This window comes from Pelobates fuscus, chromosome 2 (genome assembly GCF_036172605.1).
Source record: "Pelobates fuscus isolate aPelFus1 chromosome 2, aPelFus1.pri, whole genome shotgun sequence".
NCBI classification, from domain to species: Eukaryota; Metazoa; Chordata; class Amphibia; order Anura; family Pelobatidae; genus Pelobates; species Pelobates fuscus.
The window spans coordinates 283874102-283888276 of record NC_086318.1 but is presented as its reverse complement, the minus strand read 5'-3'; the positions used below and the strand labels follow the sequence as shown (position 1 = coordinate 283888276).

Below are 14175 nucleotides of genomic sequence, written 5' to 3'. Positions count from 1 at the left end.
CACACTTAGTTTCTTATAGACGTCAATAGATAGGCACACAGGAACAAATAGGAACTTGTGTGTGGAACACACAGGTGCACACAGGCATGGACAGTAACAGACAGTTGCTAGTTGACAAAGGCAGGTACAGGCAGATACACAAAGACACTGACAGATATACAGTCCCAGACAGGCTGATGAAGTTAGACATAGATGCATACACTCACTGGCATACCCAGACAAAGACAGGCACACAAAACACCAACACATACCATATAAAAAAAACTGCCTACCTTACCTATCTTTTCGAGGCAGTTATCATGCGGGAGGTGGTAGGAAGACTTCTGCTCCCAGCTATATAGAGAGCCCAATATTTTCAATGTTTTAGTAGCTTTAGCGCAGTTGTCTAATGATACCCTCACATTACTCTTTTTGAGAGTTCCCTGGTGTCACGATTTTGGACAATGGCCTTAAATAGCGGATGTCTGCCGAAATCATCCTATAAAAATATAACCCCACATATATGAAAGTGGATGATTTTGACTTTTAAATAAGGGGTTTCATGCTTGCTGTATTTGGGAGGGGAGCAATCTATCCATTATGAGTGTGTTACCTATGCATATGGGGCAATCAGGTGATTTATGGCTGCTGTGAGCCCCTGATAACTGTGACCCGTTGTTTGAAAGAGAGGGATCTCTTCTTTCTAGTGAAGTGCACTATTGCCTGTTTCCATGCTTAAACTGTATAATAAAGTATTTTTAAAAAAAAATCTAGTATTTTTTTATTGAAAAATCAAAGAAGTATCTCAGTAAATTGCGAAAGGTAACCCTGATATCAGTGTAAGGGAGTGGATAAAAGCTTTTTCCAAACTGGCTTGTGATATTCATCTGCTTGGTATTTTCTAATTCCACAGGAAGCAGAAAGTCGTTAAGCTCATTTGCTGTCTAGACAATGCAACCCAGGGGCCTTTGGAAAGCTTCTTAGGTGACTTGCTGAAATGTGGTGTTGGTAGCAACATAGCAGTGTCCATTTTTTAGTGTGTTTCCCTGCCGTGTCATAGCCTGTTAAATCGATGCAAATTTGCTAATGTATTGTTTTGTTTTAAAACTGCTGCATTCAAATACATATACAGAATTTGGAGCCCCTAGTTAATTATGGACCCTATATGTTGGCTAAAGATTTGACATTCACAGCATGCAAGTGATTCATATGTGTATGATGTAGCTAACACTTTATTAGAATACAATGTGTGTTTATATTTTAATATAGCAATGCTGATTGTTTCCTCTCTATAAATATAAATGCAGTATGCAAGTAGTGACAAATATTATTTCCTTTCTATATACTATGCTTTGATTTTAAATAATTTATGGTTATTGCTGTATTAGTACATAATTGTTTTGTGACACTAAACCTAATCATTTATTTTTTTCTGTATTGCTATTGTAACCAATGCAACTATAATCAACCTCTCTTCAAAAGAATTTCAGAGGGTAAGATTAATCATTCATTAATTTAATGATTTCATTAGGCCTGGCATCAAGCAGCATGCAGGAAGAAGAAAAATACAATAATAAGAGGTGTTTCCAGAATCCCAGTGTTTTCCTTTTAACCACCATCCAGTGACTAGCAATGGCTATTAGTGCCTGTTTATTAATCTTCACAAGGCTTATCATTAGTTTCAACCTTCATTTGAAAAGACCTGTTCTCTTGACTCTGACGGTGACCTAATCCAATGCTCATGCCAGATTAGTCCCAGGGCACTCGTGCATGGAGACTGCCAAATAGAAGTGTTTTTGTGATTCCAGCTATAATCCGCCAGTGAATGATCTAATGCCGTTAAACATATTCTATTTAGATTTTTTTTTTCTTTGCACTGCTGCCAATATATATATTTTTTTCATTTATTTTGTCACTTTACCCATACCATTAAGGATCGTGAAGAACATTTTGCATCTGTTTGCAAATCTGTTTAGCACAACGGCAGTGTCATTTACACAGTGGTAATGGCAAAATGAGCCAAAACTACTTGCTGTTTTTTTTTTTTTTTCATTTTTTTTTTTTTAATTATCGTACGAATCAGAAATGCATTCCTTGTAGCTGCAAGTTAAAAGGTTCTAATTTTTAGTAAACAATGTATTTGTATTTAAGAGCCTTTCATTCCTTCTTTCCATTTTAAATAACTGTACCTAACAATTTAGTGCTTGGCTGTTTAGCTGTGTGTTTATCCCAGCAGTACAGTTGTTGCATTTTTCATTCTAGAAAACTGTTCCAGTGGTTACGTAGGGGTTAACACATTGCCTCTATATAAAATGTGCCATGTCAGGGATAATATGAATGGGATTCTCTGATACAACATGAAAACACTCTGTATTCTGATGCGGCGGCAGCTGAAAGTCAGCATTATTCATTGTGTTGCCAGCAGTGATCTATTAAGTGGCCTTTTAACCTTACCAGAAATGCCATGCAGGAGAGCCAAGTACATAGAGCAAGATTCTGAGAACAGAGACTATGTGATTCTATTAAACATCTCGGCGCTCATAAATGGTTAAAATGCAGACATACGGGAAAGCAGTTAATGCTAATAAAACTCTTGGTGCAAGTTGGAACTCATTCTACATCAATTTAGAAAATATGGTTTATTCTCCTTTTATGCAAAGGTTATAGTCTCCATTTGCTAAAGGTCAATAAAACTGTCCGTTGCTTCAAATTCATTGTGGCTGGGTTTGTTTTTGTTTGTTTTTTTTACCATGTACCATGTATATAAAAAAAACATGATTTTTTGTTTTTTGTTATTAATAGTAATATATGTGTATTGTAAATACAGTAGCTTTTATGCATTATTAATTGTATCCTTCACCATTGAAACAAATACAGTTACTATGGATATTTAAAATGGTTACTGTTACGTATTTTAGAAGACCACTGCATAAACTTCATAAATTGATGATGGTGTTAGTTTATGCCGAAAACATTTTCTGCAGGTATAATTTATCAATGTATTCATAAATGCAGATGTAATGTAAGGTGCATACGGTTGCTTTCTTGTAACTCGGGGTGATTGATTTGCTGTGTCTGTAAAACTGAGTCCAAAGGTCTGTGTAGGTATTTGTTTAGTGATTTGATCAAGGTTAGTGTTTATTTTATTTCTTACAGTTGGTCCATTTCATATTCTGTATTGGAAAAATGGTGACAAGGTTTGCTTGAAGATGCCTTGGCTTATATGAATTCCTATTGCTGCCGTTGTGAGCAGACATCATATATCTGATTGTACTTGTAAAAAGAGGAATGAGCTGGAGCCCTGCTGACTAAATTGTTCTCCCGAGTGGTATTAGTCACAGAGTGTCTTAGTTAACTAAGCTAGATGTTTAGAATGGCAAAGAACATATGTCATTAGGATTCCAAATCACTGTCTGTACGCGTTAATGCCAACTCAATAACTATAAAATTTACATACGCAAATATTGTAGTGGATATTAGACTGTGTCATATTATGTCTTGACTGTAACATAATAATTTAACATGAGCTGTACACGATGACTTATGTGAATGATTGGCTGATGAAATACCGGTATTTTGATTGCTCCTATAGGATATTTTCTCCATACCATATGCTACTATCCTATGAAGCTCTAAAAATGGATAGCAATAAATATTTACCAGTTTGAAGGCATGCACATTGCAAATTGTTGTTATAGTTGTAGGTATAAAGATAAAGCTAAGCTGTTTTAGCAAGTTATTGTGAATAGCAGACAAAAGGTGAGCCTGAAGCCTTTTCGGGTTACATCAAACAAGTCTTCCACAGCATGAGATCATCTTACAGCAACTTCATCGATGCTCTCCTAGCATTTTTTTTTATGATGATAAGATCAGCAAGCTGTTGAGGATAATACCATAAACATTGACTCATGCTGTATGTAAAAATATATATATATATTTTTGCTAGATGAATACACTACACTACAGCACTATGCTTGACCTCATGACCAAAGGTGTTGACAAGTGTATTTAAAAAACAAAAAAAGCCGGGTTAGTGGATACTGGAAACTCTATTTATTTAGCACCGTCATTTTAGAGCGATTGTATGTGCTTAGTGAGTTTTAAACCATACCATGGCAGAACTTCCACTGTTTGTCCATGAATGTTTATCTGCCAAGATCCTGTGTGTTAGTCCTTGAATGAATAAGTCTGTTTGGTTACAAAAAAAAGTATGGCCTTACTTACAAATCCACGATATCCCTTGAGTTGACACATGAGATGGTATGTTTTGCTCAAATTACCCTTGTAATTAAAGGGACACTAAAGTCACCAGAACAACTACAGCTTATTGAATTTGTTCTGGTGAGTCGAATCATTACCTTCAGGCTTTTTGCTGTGTACACTGTCTTTTCAGAGAAAATGCAGTGTTTACATTACAGTCTTGTGATCACTTCACTGGCCACTCCTTAGATGGCTGTTAGGGATCCTTCCTGGGTCCTGACTGCCTAAAATGCATCCAAACATTCAGTGTATCCTCCCTCTGCATGCAGACACTGAACTTTCCTTATAGAGATTCATTCATTCATTCGATTCATCTCTATGAGGAGATGCTGATTGCCAGGGCTGTGTTTGAATTGTGCTGGCTCTGCCTCTTTGCCAGTCTCAGCCAATCCTATGGGGAAGCATTGTGATTGGTTCAGGCTACCACTTCTAATGATGTCAGCAGGCAGGTCTAAAGGAAACATGGACAAGTAAGCAGCTGCAGACTTGAATACAAGTAAGATTTTACTATATTTAGGGAGGCATGAGAGGACCAGGGGGGCTAGATGGTGGTTTTAACCCTATAGGGTGATGAATACATGTTTGTGTTCCTGACCCTTTAGTGCACCTTTAAACTTGTATCCTTTTTTGATTATTGTAAAGTTAAGTGTGTTTTGCTATGTTTGAGAAAGTTGAAGTAGCACAAAGATTACTTTTACAAATCCTTTGACTTGAGTTGCATAGGGTTCTGAAGATATTGCATACTTGGGTTTTATTGAATAAATCCTGTATATACACACCACAGTTCTAAGATGTATCTTTAATCATTTAATGCAATGAAACACAAGTGATGTGCGTGTTAGAAAACGTCTGGTATTATTCTCTGTTGTATTTTACATGCTTATTTTTTTATGTATCCATATCTTGATCCAGTGTAATTTTTACAAATTTGAACAGCTGTTGCTTCAAAACTTAATATGTTTGTATGGAATCACATCAGTGAATTTTCAGCATCCTCTGTTTTTATGGTGGTGTAATATAATGGAAGGATACACTGATTCCAGGTTCAGCACATTGCATGGAGTTAGGGGCAATACTGATCATTTTAACATGGTATTTAAAAAACTGTCACAATCAAACACTTGAGCCCGTAGGGAAGCCATCATTGCACCCCTGTAACAGACAAAGTAGGCCTGAGATTTATAAATTCTCTTACATCCTTTGCCATTTGCTGAAATTAATGGCATCAGGTAAGTACTGGAAATGTTTTTGGGGGAAAGGCTGTCAATTTGTGGAGGCAAAATGTACAAAGCCAGAAAAAACAGTGATAATTTTCCACAGCAGCTTGTCTGAGTTGTCATTTTCAGAGCTTTGCCAACAGCAGGATTGTAAGCATTCTATGAATGTACTTCTGGGTACTTGTAATGTGTTCGGTTATTGCTTGGAAGTAATAGGATCTTTCCTTTCCTTTCCTTTTTTTTTTTTTTTTTTTTGGCGAGTCATCTTTTATTTATGCTGCAATGTCAGGTGATGTGGTGGAGATTGTTTTCACCATTGCAAAATTCCTTCAAGGAAATCCCTCTGTGAATAATCACATTTTAAAGGTTACCCCAGGTCAAGCCATGCTGTGGAAACCAGAGCCTGCCTGCTGAACGCCCTCACCCATTCCTCCCCCCCCCTTTTTCTCATACTCCCTTAATATATTTTAGGCATTTACACACTGTGGCTTCGCGTGATCTTCTTTGCTTTTATGAATGAGTTACATAAGGTTTGTTAGAGAAAATCCCTAGAAGGCAGGAACTTGAGGGAATGTATAAGCTTTATCCAGCACACATCCCCAGGGGATTAGCAGAGCAAGGGTTTATAAAGCCACCAGAATTAAAGTGAGCTGTAACATTATAGAACACAAGTTTGTTATTGTTTTTTTTGTTTGTTTTTTTGTTTTTTTTTCAACTCTATTACTACCTGTGATTTTTAAAACTCATCTTCTTTCAAATGAGTGACATACAGAACTGAACATACTTGTATATACTGGTGTTTTATTTTTTATTTTTTAGTTCCTTTAAGACGCCCAGCAACACATAATTTGTATGTGTTTATTTAATTGACTCCTAGCAAATTAAAGGGACGCTAAAAGCATCAAAACCTATTTGCTTAATAAAGCAGTTTTTGTGTATAGATTAAGACCCTGCAGTGTCACTGCTCAATTATCTGCATTTAGGAAGTAAATCGCTTTAGTTTCCGTTTATGCATCCCTAGCCACACCTCCCCTGGCTGTTACTGACAAGAAATGGTTACATTAACAATCAGACCTTAAAGGACCACTGTAGGGTCAGGAACACAAACCTGTATCCCTGACCCTATAGTGTAAAAAACACAATCTAGCCCCTCCGTACTCCTCTAAATATATCGAAATTTTAGCTTTATTGCAGTCTGCTGCTGCTGGCTCTGCCCCTGATCTCCCTGCTTGGCTGACATCAGAAGTGCTGATCAAAGGTCTATCACAATGCGTTCACATTGGATTGGCTGAGCTTGTCAATGAGGCAGATCAAGGGCAGAGGCAGCACAAGCAAAACACAGTACTGGCTAATCAGCATCTCCTCATAGAGATGCATTGAATCAATGCATCTGAGGAAAGTTCAGTAACTCCATGTAGATGGTGGAGACAGTGAATAGCAGTGCTGCATACTGCTCTAGGAAGCACCTCTAGTAGCCATCTGAGGAGTGGCCAGTGGAGGTATCACTAGGCTGTAATGTAAACACTGCGTTTTCTCTGAAGACAGTGTTTACTGCAAAAAGCCTGAAGGGAATTATTCTACTCAATAAGCTGTAGTTGTTCTGGTGACTATAGTGTCCCTTTAGCTTGATTTAGATGTTTTTATCGCCTGATGTATAAATTGAACTTTTCCCCTTAGTGACCAGATTGCTTTTCAATTTTCTTACCGTTTGGCACCAGGGCTGTTTTTATGAATGCCGCCCTCTGAAGTATGTGCGCATGTGTGGCGAAGATGCGCATGCACACAAGGGAGCCATGACGCTTCCAAATGGAAGCGTCTGATTGCTCCCTGCTCGTGCCAGCCTATTTCGTCATTTTGACTAAATAGGGGGTGCGGCTTCACGAGGCTCCCGGCGCTGGAACGAGGTGAGTAAAAGACTCTGCCTGGAGAGTCCCTTTAAATACAGTTTTTCTCGCCATTAAATTGTCTTTCTAATGATACAATTATTTTCATGATATCATATAATTTACTATAAAACAAATGATAAAATATGATTAAAAAAATACAAACTTTTTCTAACTTTGACCTCAAACATAATTGACTTTGACTCCCTGGGTTGTCAGGCAGGTCCCCCAAATTGCAATTAATAAAATTACTTAATTATGTAATTATATTAAATAAATATGCACATAGAATTGAAATATATATAGTGAAGAGGTCATCTAGCTTGGCCATGAGGTCAGGTTTCTCTGCAGTTCGAGCACATGTGGCGACGGCCATTTTACAAGGCTCCGCTTCGTCCCGCTGCTTGCAGAGCTCATCTGTGGGGTCTTTGCATATGCAGAACCTGCTCACGGGTGGACCGGGATAACCCCAACTGGTCCGGGGGGGGGGGGGGAGGAGCAGGGTGTTGGTGGGTCTGCGTCTCCGATGTAGGGACGAGGAGAGCGGCCGTCTCTCTCCATCTCCGCCACCCGTATGCCGCGTCTAGCCACCTTGGGCTCCCGATCTCCAATACGCTTGGGTAAGGTATCAGGCATGTCTCCAGGTCCCCCTTAATTTAGGTAGTGTACCCCAGTTTGTAGTTTGTCTTGAGTTTGGCGAGTAATCGTAGGAAATCGGCAAGTAAGACGGGAGCCCAGATTTCATGTGACTACTCAGCTTTCTGACGTATCGCGCCCTCCCCCTCATAACTAAGTTGATTAATGTATGAGAAGAAGTAGGCAACCATCTCCACTCCAGAAGTTGGGGACTACACGTCCCTTGATGCTTTGCCACCCATATGACTGCAAGAGCATTATGGGATATGCAGTCCACAACATCTGGAGTGGCAATGGTTGCCTACCCCTCTAAGAGATGCTAGACATGCTAAGATATTTTAAAACTGTGAACCAGCATGGTCAATAATTGTTTTACTGTGTACTAAACTGGAAATCTTAATAAAAATCATGAAAAATAAAAATAATACCACAAACTGCTCATGCACACACACAATAACACAGTAACATATACACATACATTTCTATTCTTTTTTTTATGTTGCCCGTATCATATAAAATGTGTTTGTGTTTTATTCTATATATAATGTTATTTCTTTTTCTTGCTTAGTTTGTGCTTCTCCAGGGATTTGTTACTCCAAAATTGTGTTTAATTCTCAATGTATCACAAAGTCAGAAGTATGACAGTATTTGAAGTCACAGATTCTCATCACTGTGTTGAAAATGTTGAATCTTGGCGGTATTATTAACCCCTTAAGGACCAAACTTCTGGAATAAAAGGGAATCATGACATGTCACACGTCATGTGTCCTTAAAGGGTTAATGTGCATAGTTTGTAGAACATGAGCAGATATCTACATATCACACAGGCTTTACAGTTTCCTATTACTTGATTATTAATGTATGCTAACTTATTCTGTACAGCTGTTGTACCTCTTCTGTAACTAAATATTGTCAGTCCCTCTGCGTCTTACCACTGATGTGTGGCAAAGTTTATACAAATAACCAGAGCCTTATTTTAATCTTTAATCAGTCCTACTGTGCATAGATCACAATCAGTTGGGTACCGTACCTCACCAACTTCACTTACATTATACTGCTCAATGAGCTGACTGACTCATTCTCAAAACTCTCATAAGTATAGGTTAATGTGGTTTTTTTTTTGTTTTGTTTTTTTGTGTTTATGAAATGAGACATTCTCTTAAACACCATGATCAGACATTTATCATGGTTTATGACTCATTCTGTGTCCATTAGAGATTAATACTGAATGTCTCATTTTTAATTCCAAATATCTTGCCCTCCCTTGCAGGACTTATCTGGCTCCATTGATGACTTGCCAACTGGGACAGAAGCAACCCTTAGCTCTGCTGTGAGTGCCTCGGGTTCTACAAGCAGCCAGGGGGAGCAGAGTAATCCTGCTCAGTCACCCTTTTCACCTCATGCCTCACCACATCTCCCCAGCATCCAAGGTGGGGGTCCATCACCATCCCCCGTGGGTTCCCCAGTTGGGAGCAACCAATCACGATCAGGTCCAATATCACCTGCAAGCATCCCTGGTGAGTAATGTGTGTCCTGTAAATTAAATTGTGCTTTGTGAAATTAAGGGTTGTAATATGTTAAAAAAAAAAAAAAAAACAGTCCACACAAAATTACACCTACTCTGTGCCATGGACTCAAGGAAAATTTAGTTTATGCTGAATTTGGACCATCCACTGCACATTTAAGCCAACATTGAAAATTGTCAAATTACACAACATTTTCCCATCTTATTTTATCCAGTTTTGGGGGCTTTTTGCACGTTGCTCCTTACTGAATGGAGTGTTCTAACACTCTATGGTGTGTTGCTACTGTAGTCCATCTCTTTAAGGTTTGATTATGTCCAAAGAGGGCCATACTTGCTGACATTCCCAAATCTGACTGGACAGTCCAAATTTGTGTCCCCTGTCACCACCATTTGCTGTATATATTTTTAAATAATTGTAATTCAGTAGACTGACAAAAACTCTGTAAATATATATGACTACATCATTTTACAGCTGACATGGAGAAGATATTACAAGATATGTTGTGGTGTGAAATTATATTGTTGTATTGGATTTCTGCATTTGCACCTCCTGCTTTTCTGCAAATTGATGCATTTACATGAAGATAATGGGGTTGTGCTTCTCTCAGACACACATGAGGCATTTACATTGTGCACAATAAATATCTCACTGGCACATATCTGTCTAAAGTGTTGAATACAAACTGACTGTATTACTAATGTGGGCATAGAATACATTATTTTCAATGGTTTATCGAACGCATTTTAAAAAGTATTTTCTAAAAGCAGACCAATGGTTTGTCTGGGGGGGGGGGGGGGGGGGCTTGGAAATCATACTTTAACACAGTAAAACTAGTTAATGGCTAGCCTCACAGAGTTTAACTAGTTTAAGTTCTAATAAACCAGTTATGGCCAGGTTGAGAACTACATTTCGCATGATGATCAATCATCCTATGAAATATACATTTTCATAATATCTTGCCTCTGGTGAGGCTTGAAAAAGTTTGCAAGCGGTTTTATTTATGGTGACATATATATCAGTGGTTGTCTTCATTTATAAGAACTTTACAGACTGTAGCCTTTAATGAACAATATATTATAACAATAATAAATAAATGACACACATTAAACTTAAAATCACAGCTGTAACGGACCGATTTGCTCACCAGAGGTTAAAAACCGTTTAGACGATATTCCCCTTTCCAGATGCACCGACAGCTACTGTAAGCACCAATCTCCCGAACTGCAAACAAATGAATTCACCAACTCCCGAACAGGAAACACACAAATACAGGAAACAGCCGAACAGGAAAAGCATACAAACAGCTTACACTCCTGGCAGTCAGCATACAATCCAATTCCCCCCAAGAACGAGACGACACTTCGTTTTGAGGGTCAAGCAGAATCTTTTTTTACTGGGGCTAACTGCCCGGCTTTTATGCAGGTCTCCCACCTGGTGGACACTCCCCTAGTGGACCAGATGGGAGACTGGGACACAAAGGGTAAAAGAACCAATCACAGACTTACACATTTCAACAATCCCACAATGCATCACGACCCCTCCTCTCTGACCTGGAGATAATTGGGAAGTAATCCAATTATCTCCAAGGACAGAGGCAAAACTCCATTACCCACATGTTAGTAAAAAGTAAAATTACACATGGTTGCTTTTATCACATAAAACTCACACATTCTATATATCCCCAGATAGCTTAGATCTGAGCGCACATTACTACCGAATGGCGCTCAGATCACATACATACAGTTCAATCTCCATGGAGCCAAGTCTTTCCCATAGTCTTTCGTTAAACGAATAGGCTCCATGGCATGGCTATCTGGGGTGATGCTGGTTAACCGCAGCTTCTGGGCAGTCAAATGACGGCACACTCCAGTTCCCAGGTGGTCCATCAATCAGTACTTTGTTCGGTAGATTGAATCTACCGAACACCCCGGCAGAAAGGCACAAATAAGCCTTTCAGCAGGGAAAATAAAAGGTTTTAACTGCCGGGCCATAGTCTAAAGGGAGCAGGCGAGCAACCAGGCTTCTCCAGTGCACAGTGGCGAGGTTGGTTCCGCCACAACAGCTTACATTTTATAACTGCTCTTTATAAAAAGGGGAATCTAAAAGGTCTCTTACCATGAAGCTACTTTAAAATGACATCCTAAGGACCATAACCACTGTATTTAAAGGTAGTGGGCAGGGTGCTATGAGCCATGGGGGATCATATCCATGTTTTCTGTCAAAATTCTTTAAGTTTTCTGATAAAACAAAAATAAAATACAGAGCTCTCTTCCAACACCCAAAACACGACTCATTATCAACCATACAGATACAACCTTAGACAGCAGTGACTGGCTGCAAGTATTCTTGCATAGTCCGTCGATCGCAACCTGTTATTGCTATCTAAGGTTGGGCTGCCATCTAGAAAGCTAGTGTGAAGGAGAAATGTCTGCATTATCAGTGCCGTAGAGGTGAGACTGGTAATCAGGAGTGTTGTTATAGTGCATATAGTTCTTAGAATTGCCCTTTAACCAATAAGGTGAAGTGCTAGTATCGGGAAATTAAGCAGTTTGTCTAATAGCTGAAACATCTTCCCTATAGATCTCAGATTACCTATCTACATTGTTCTAAGGTCTACACTTTCGCAAGTGTGAGACCACAACAGAAAGGGCCTAGTGGTCATGGGGACAGTGATGGGACTTTCCAGTGATGCAAGCACCAGGATGATCTAACACTATATGTTTCCTATTAATATTTTAAGGATTTGATATAGAAATATATATATATATATATATATATATATATATATATATATATATTCTAATCATGAAAGGCTCAAACCTGAATTTTGTCAAACTGCTTATTACATAAGTTGATCGTTCTCTTTTATAAGATAGTATTTGTGTAAGGTTGAAGTTTTTGAGAGAGATTAGATCCGAGAATTGTGGGGGAAAATTAAGGGTAAAAAAAATTGAATGGTAAGATCATTGTGTGTGTGTGTGTGTGTGTATCATTACGAGCACATTAGAAAAATAATTAAGCAGTAGGATCTGGAATGTTTGGAAAAAGAAGGGGTTGTGCTGTAGTATTAAATACCCTTGGTTCATTAGTACATTGCAATTCTATTCAGGGATATAATTTTTAATATGTGGGGTAACAGAGATCTGACTGTCATTCTTGGATCGAGAAGGATTTTCTCCCTCGCTTGTTGCAAACTTGGAAAAAGCTGTGTAGCAGATGGTACCAGGGCTGTCCTAAAAGACTGTAATATTATTGCAATTCGTGTGTTATTTCTGTTTCTATGGTTAAAATGTATGTGGGATTCGTATGATTGTTCGGTAGTGTCCATCCGTACTCCATACGAATGTAAACTACCGAACCAATAGACCACCCCAGAGAGAAGTGTGTACCTTATTAATCGTTCACACTTCTCTAACCGCAGGTTAATCGGTACTTTAGTGCTGTATCTGGGTGGCCGCCGTTCGGTATACGAACACGTGGCGGTGGCCTTCTTACGCACGAAAATCTCAGCAGTGTTTGGTCGTCGAGTGTCTGGAACTCAAATCGGACACTTGATTACCCGAACACCGCTGAGACCTCCATGGCTCCGTTACTCCCGAACAGGAAGGCTAATCAGTCTCCCGTTCGGTAGTTTCAAAGTACCGAACAAGGGGATTCATACGAAAAAGCCACAGTAAAATCCTTTGGGGGGGACAAACTACCCCACAATACTACCACGACAGCTACCGCTACCACCACCACCACCTGCTGTACAACCGCGTTTTAGCCACCTAGCTCAGGGCCCTGTTATCACTGCCAGAAGTGGGGACATTACAAAAGAGAATGCCCGCAATATAGAGACCGATCCTCCTGGATCCGACCAGGACCACCACCACCACCACCACCGAGAGCAGCTGCACATCACTACCAAGAGGAGACACCCGCCGCCTATGGCTATGCAGTTCCTGTCACTACCATAGAACAGTGGGAGGTACTGCACAAAGCCAACCCGCTACAAGCACATGCCGATAATCGCCAACACCACAGGCAAACTGTATATCTGGAAGGAAAAGCAGTGCAAGGGCTCCGAGACTCAGGAGCCACCATAACCGTGGTAAAAAGCCACTTGGTCGCTGAGAAGGCCAAAACCAACAGGACTATAGCAGTCAGGGTTGCTGGGGGAGCCATCTACCGGCTGAATACTGCGAACGTCCATTTGCATTGGGGAGCGGGGTCAGGAAATGTGGAGGTGGGGTTGATGCCACAGTTACCCGCAGAGGTGGTACTGGGAAACGATTTGGGAAAGCTCACGTCTGCTTTTGGGCCCCAAACCACAACCACTGAGGAAGCACATCCAGTGGTCACCAGGCAACAGGCCCGCACCCAGGACTACAACACACTGCCGGAGGTTCAGATAAGAGAGCCTTCCCCTTCCCTAGACTGTGTACCCTGGCCCCCCCCAACAAATTTGCGGCAGAGGTGATCACTGATCCTACCATACAAGTATATAGATATAAAGTCACCTCTGACCACCCTGGGGCGGAGGGGGAAAGGTTTGTATGGGATGGACAGCTGTTATACAGGGAGTCAGACAAGCAAGTAGCTGGGTCAGACTCGATTGTGTTAAGACGGTTAGTGGTACCACAGAGGTACCGAGCCGAATTGCTGCGGATAGCGCACGATATTCCGCTATCC

General features: G+C 39.9%; 1 protein-coding gene across 6 annotated transcripts in view; it reads left to right on the top strand.

Moving 5' to 3' along the window:
• The window catches only part of ARID1B (AT-rich interaction domain 1B), a 458656-nt gene that overhangs the window by 268733 nt on the left and 175748 nt on the right, over positions 1-14175 (top strand). For all 6 annotated transcript variants that reach the window (XM_063443418.1, XM_063443420.1, XM_063443417.1 and 3 more), the window contains one exon: positions 9246-9492. In XM_063443418.1, coding sequence (XP_063299488.1) covers positions 9246-9492 — 247 coding nt within the window. The remainder of the gene's footprint in view (positions 1-9245; positions 9493-14175) is intronic.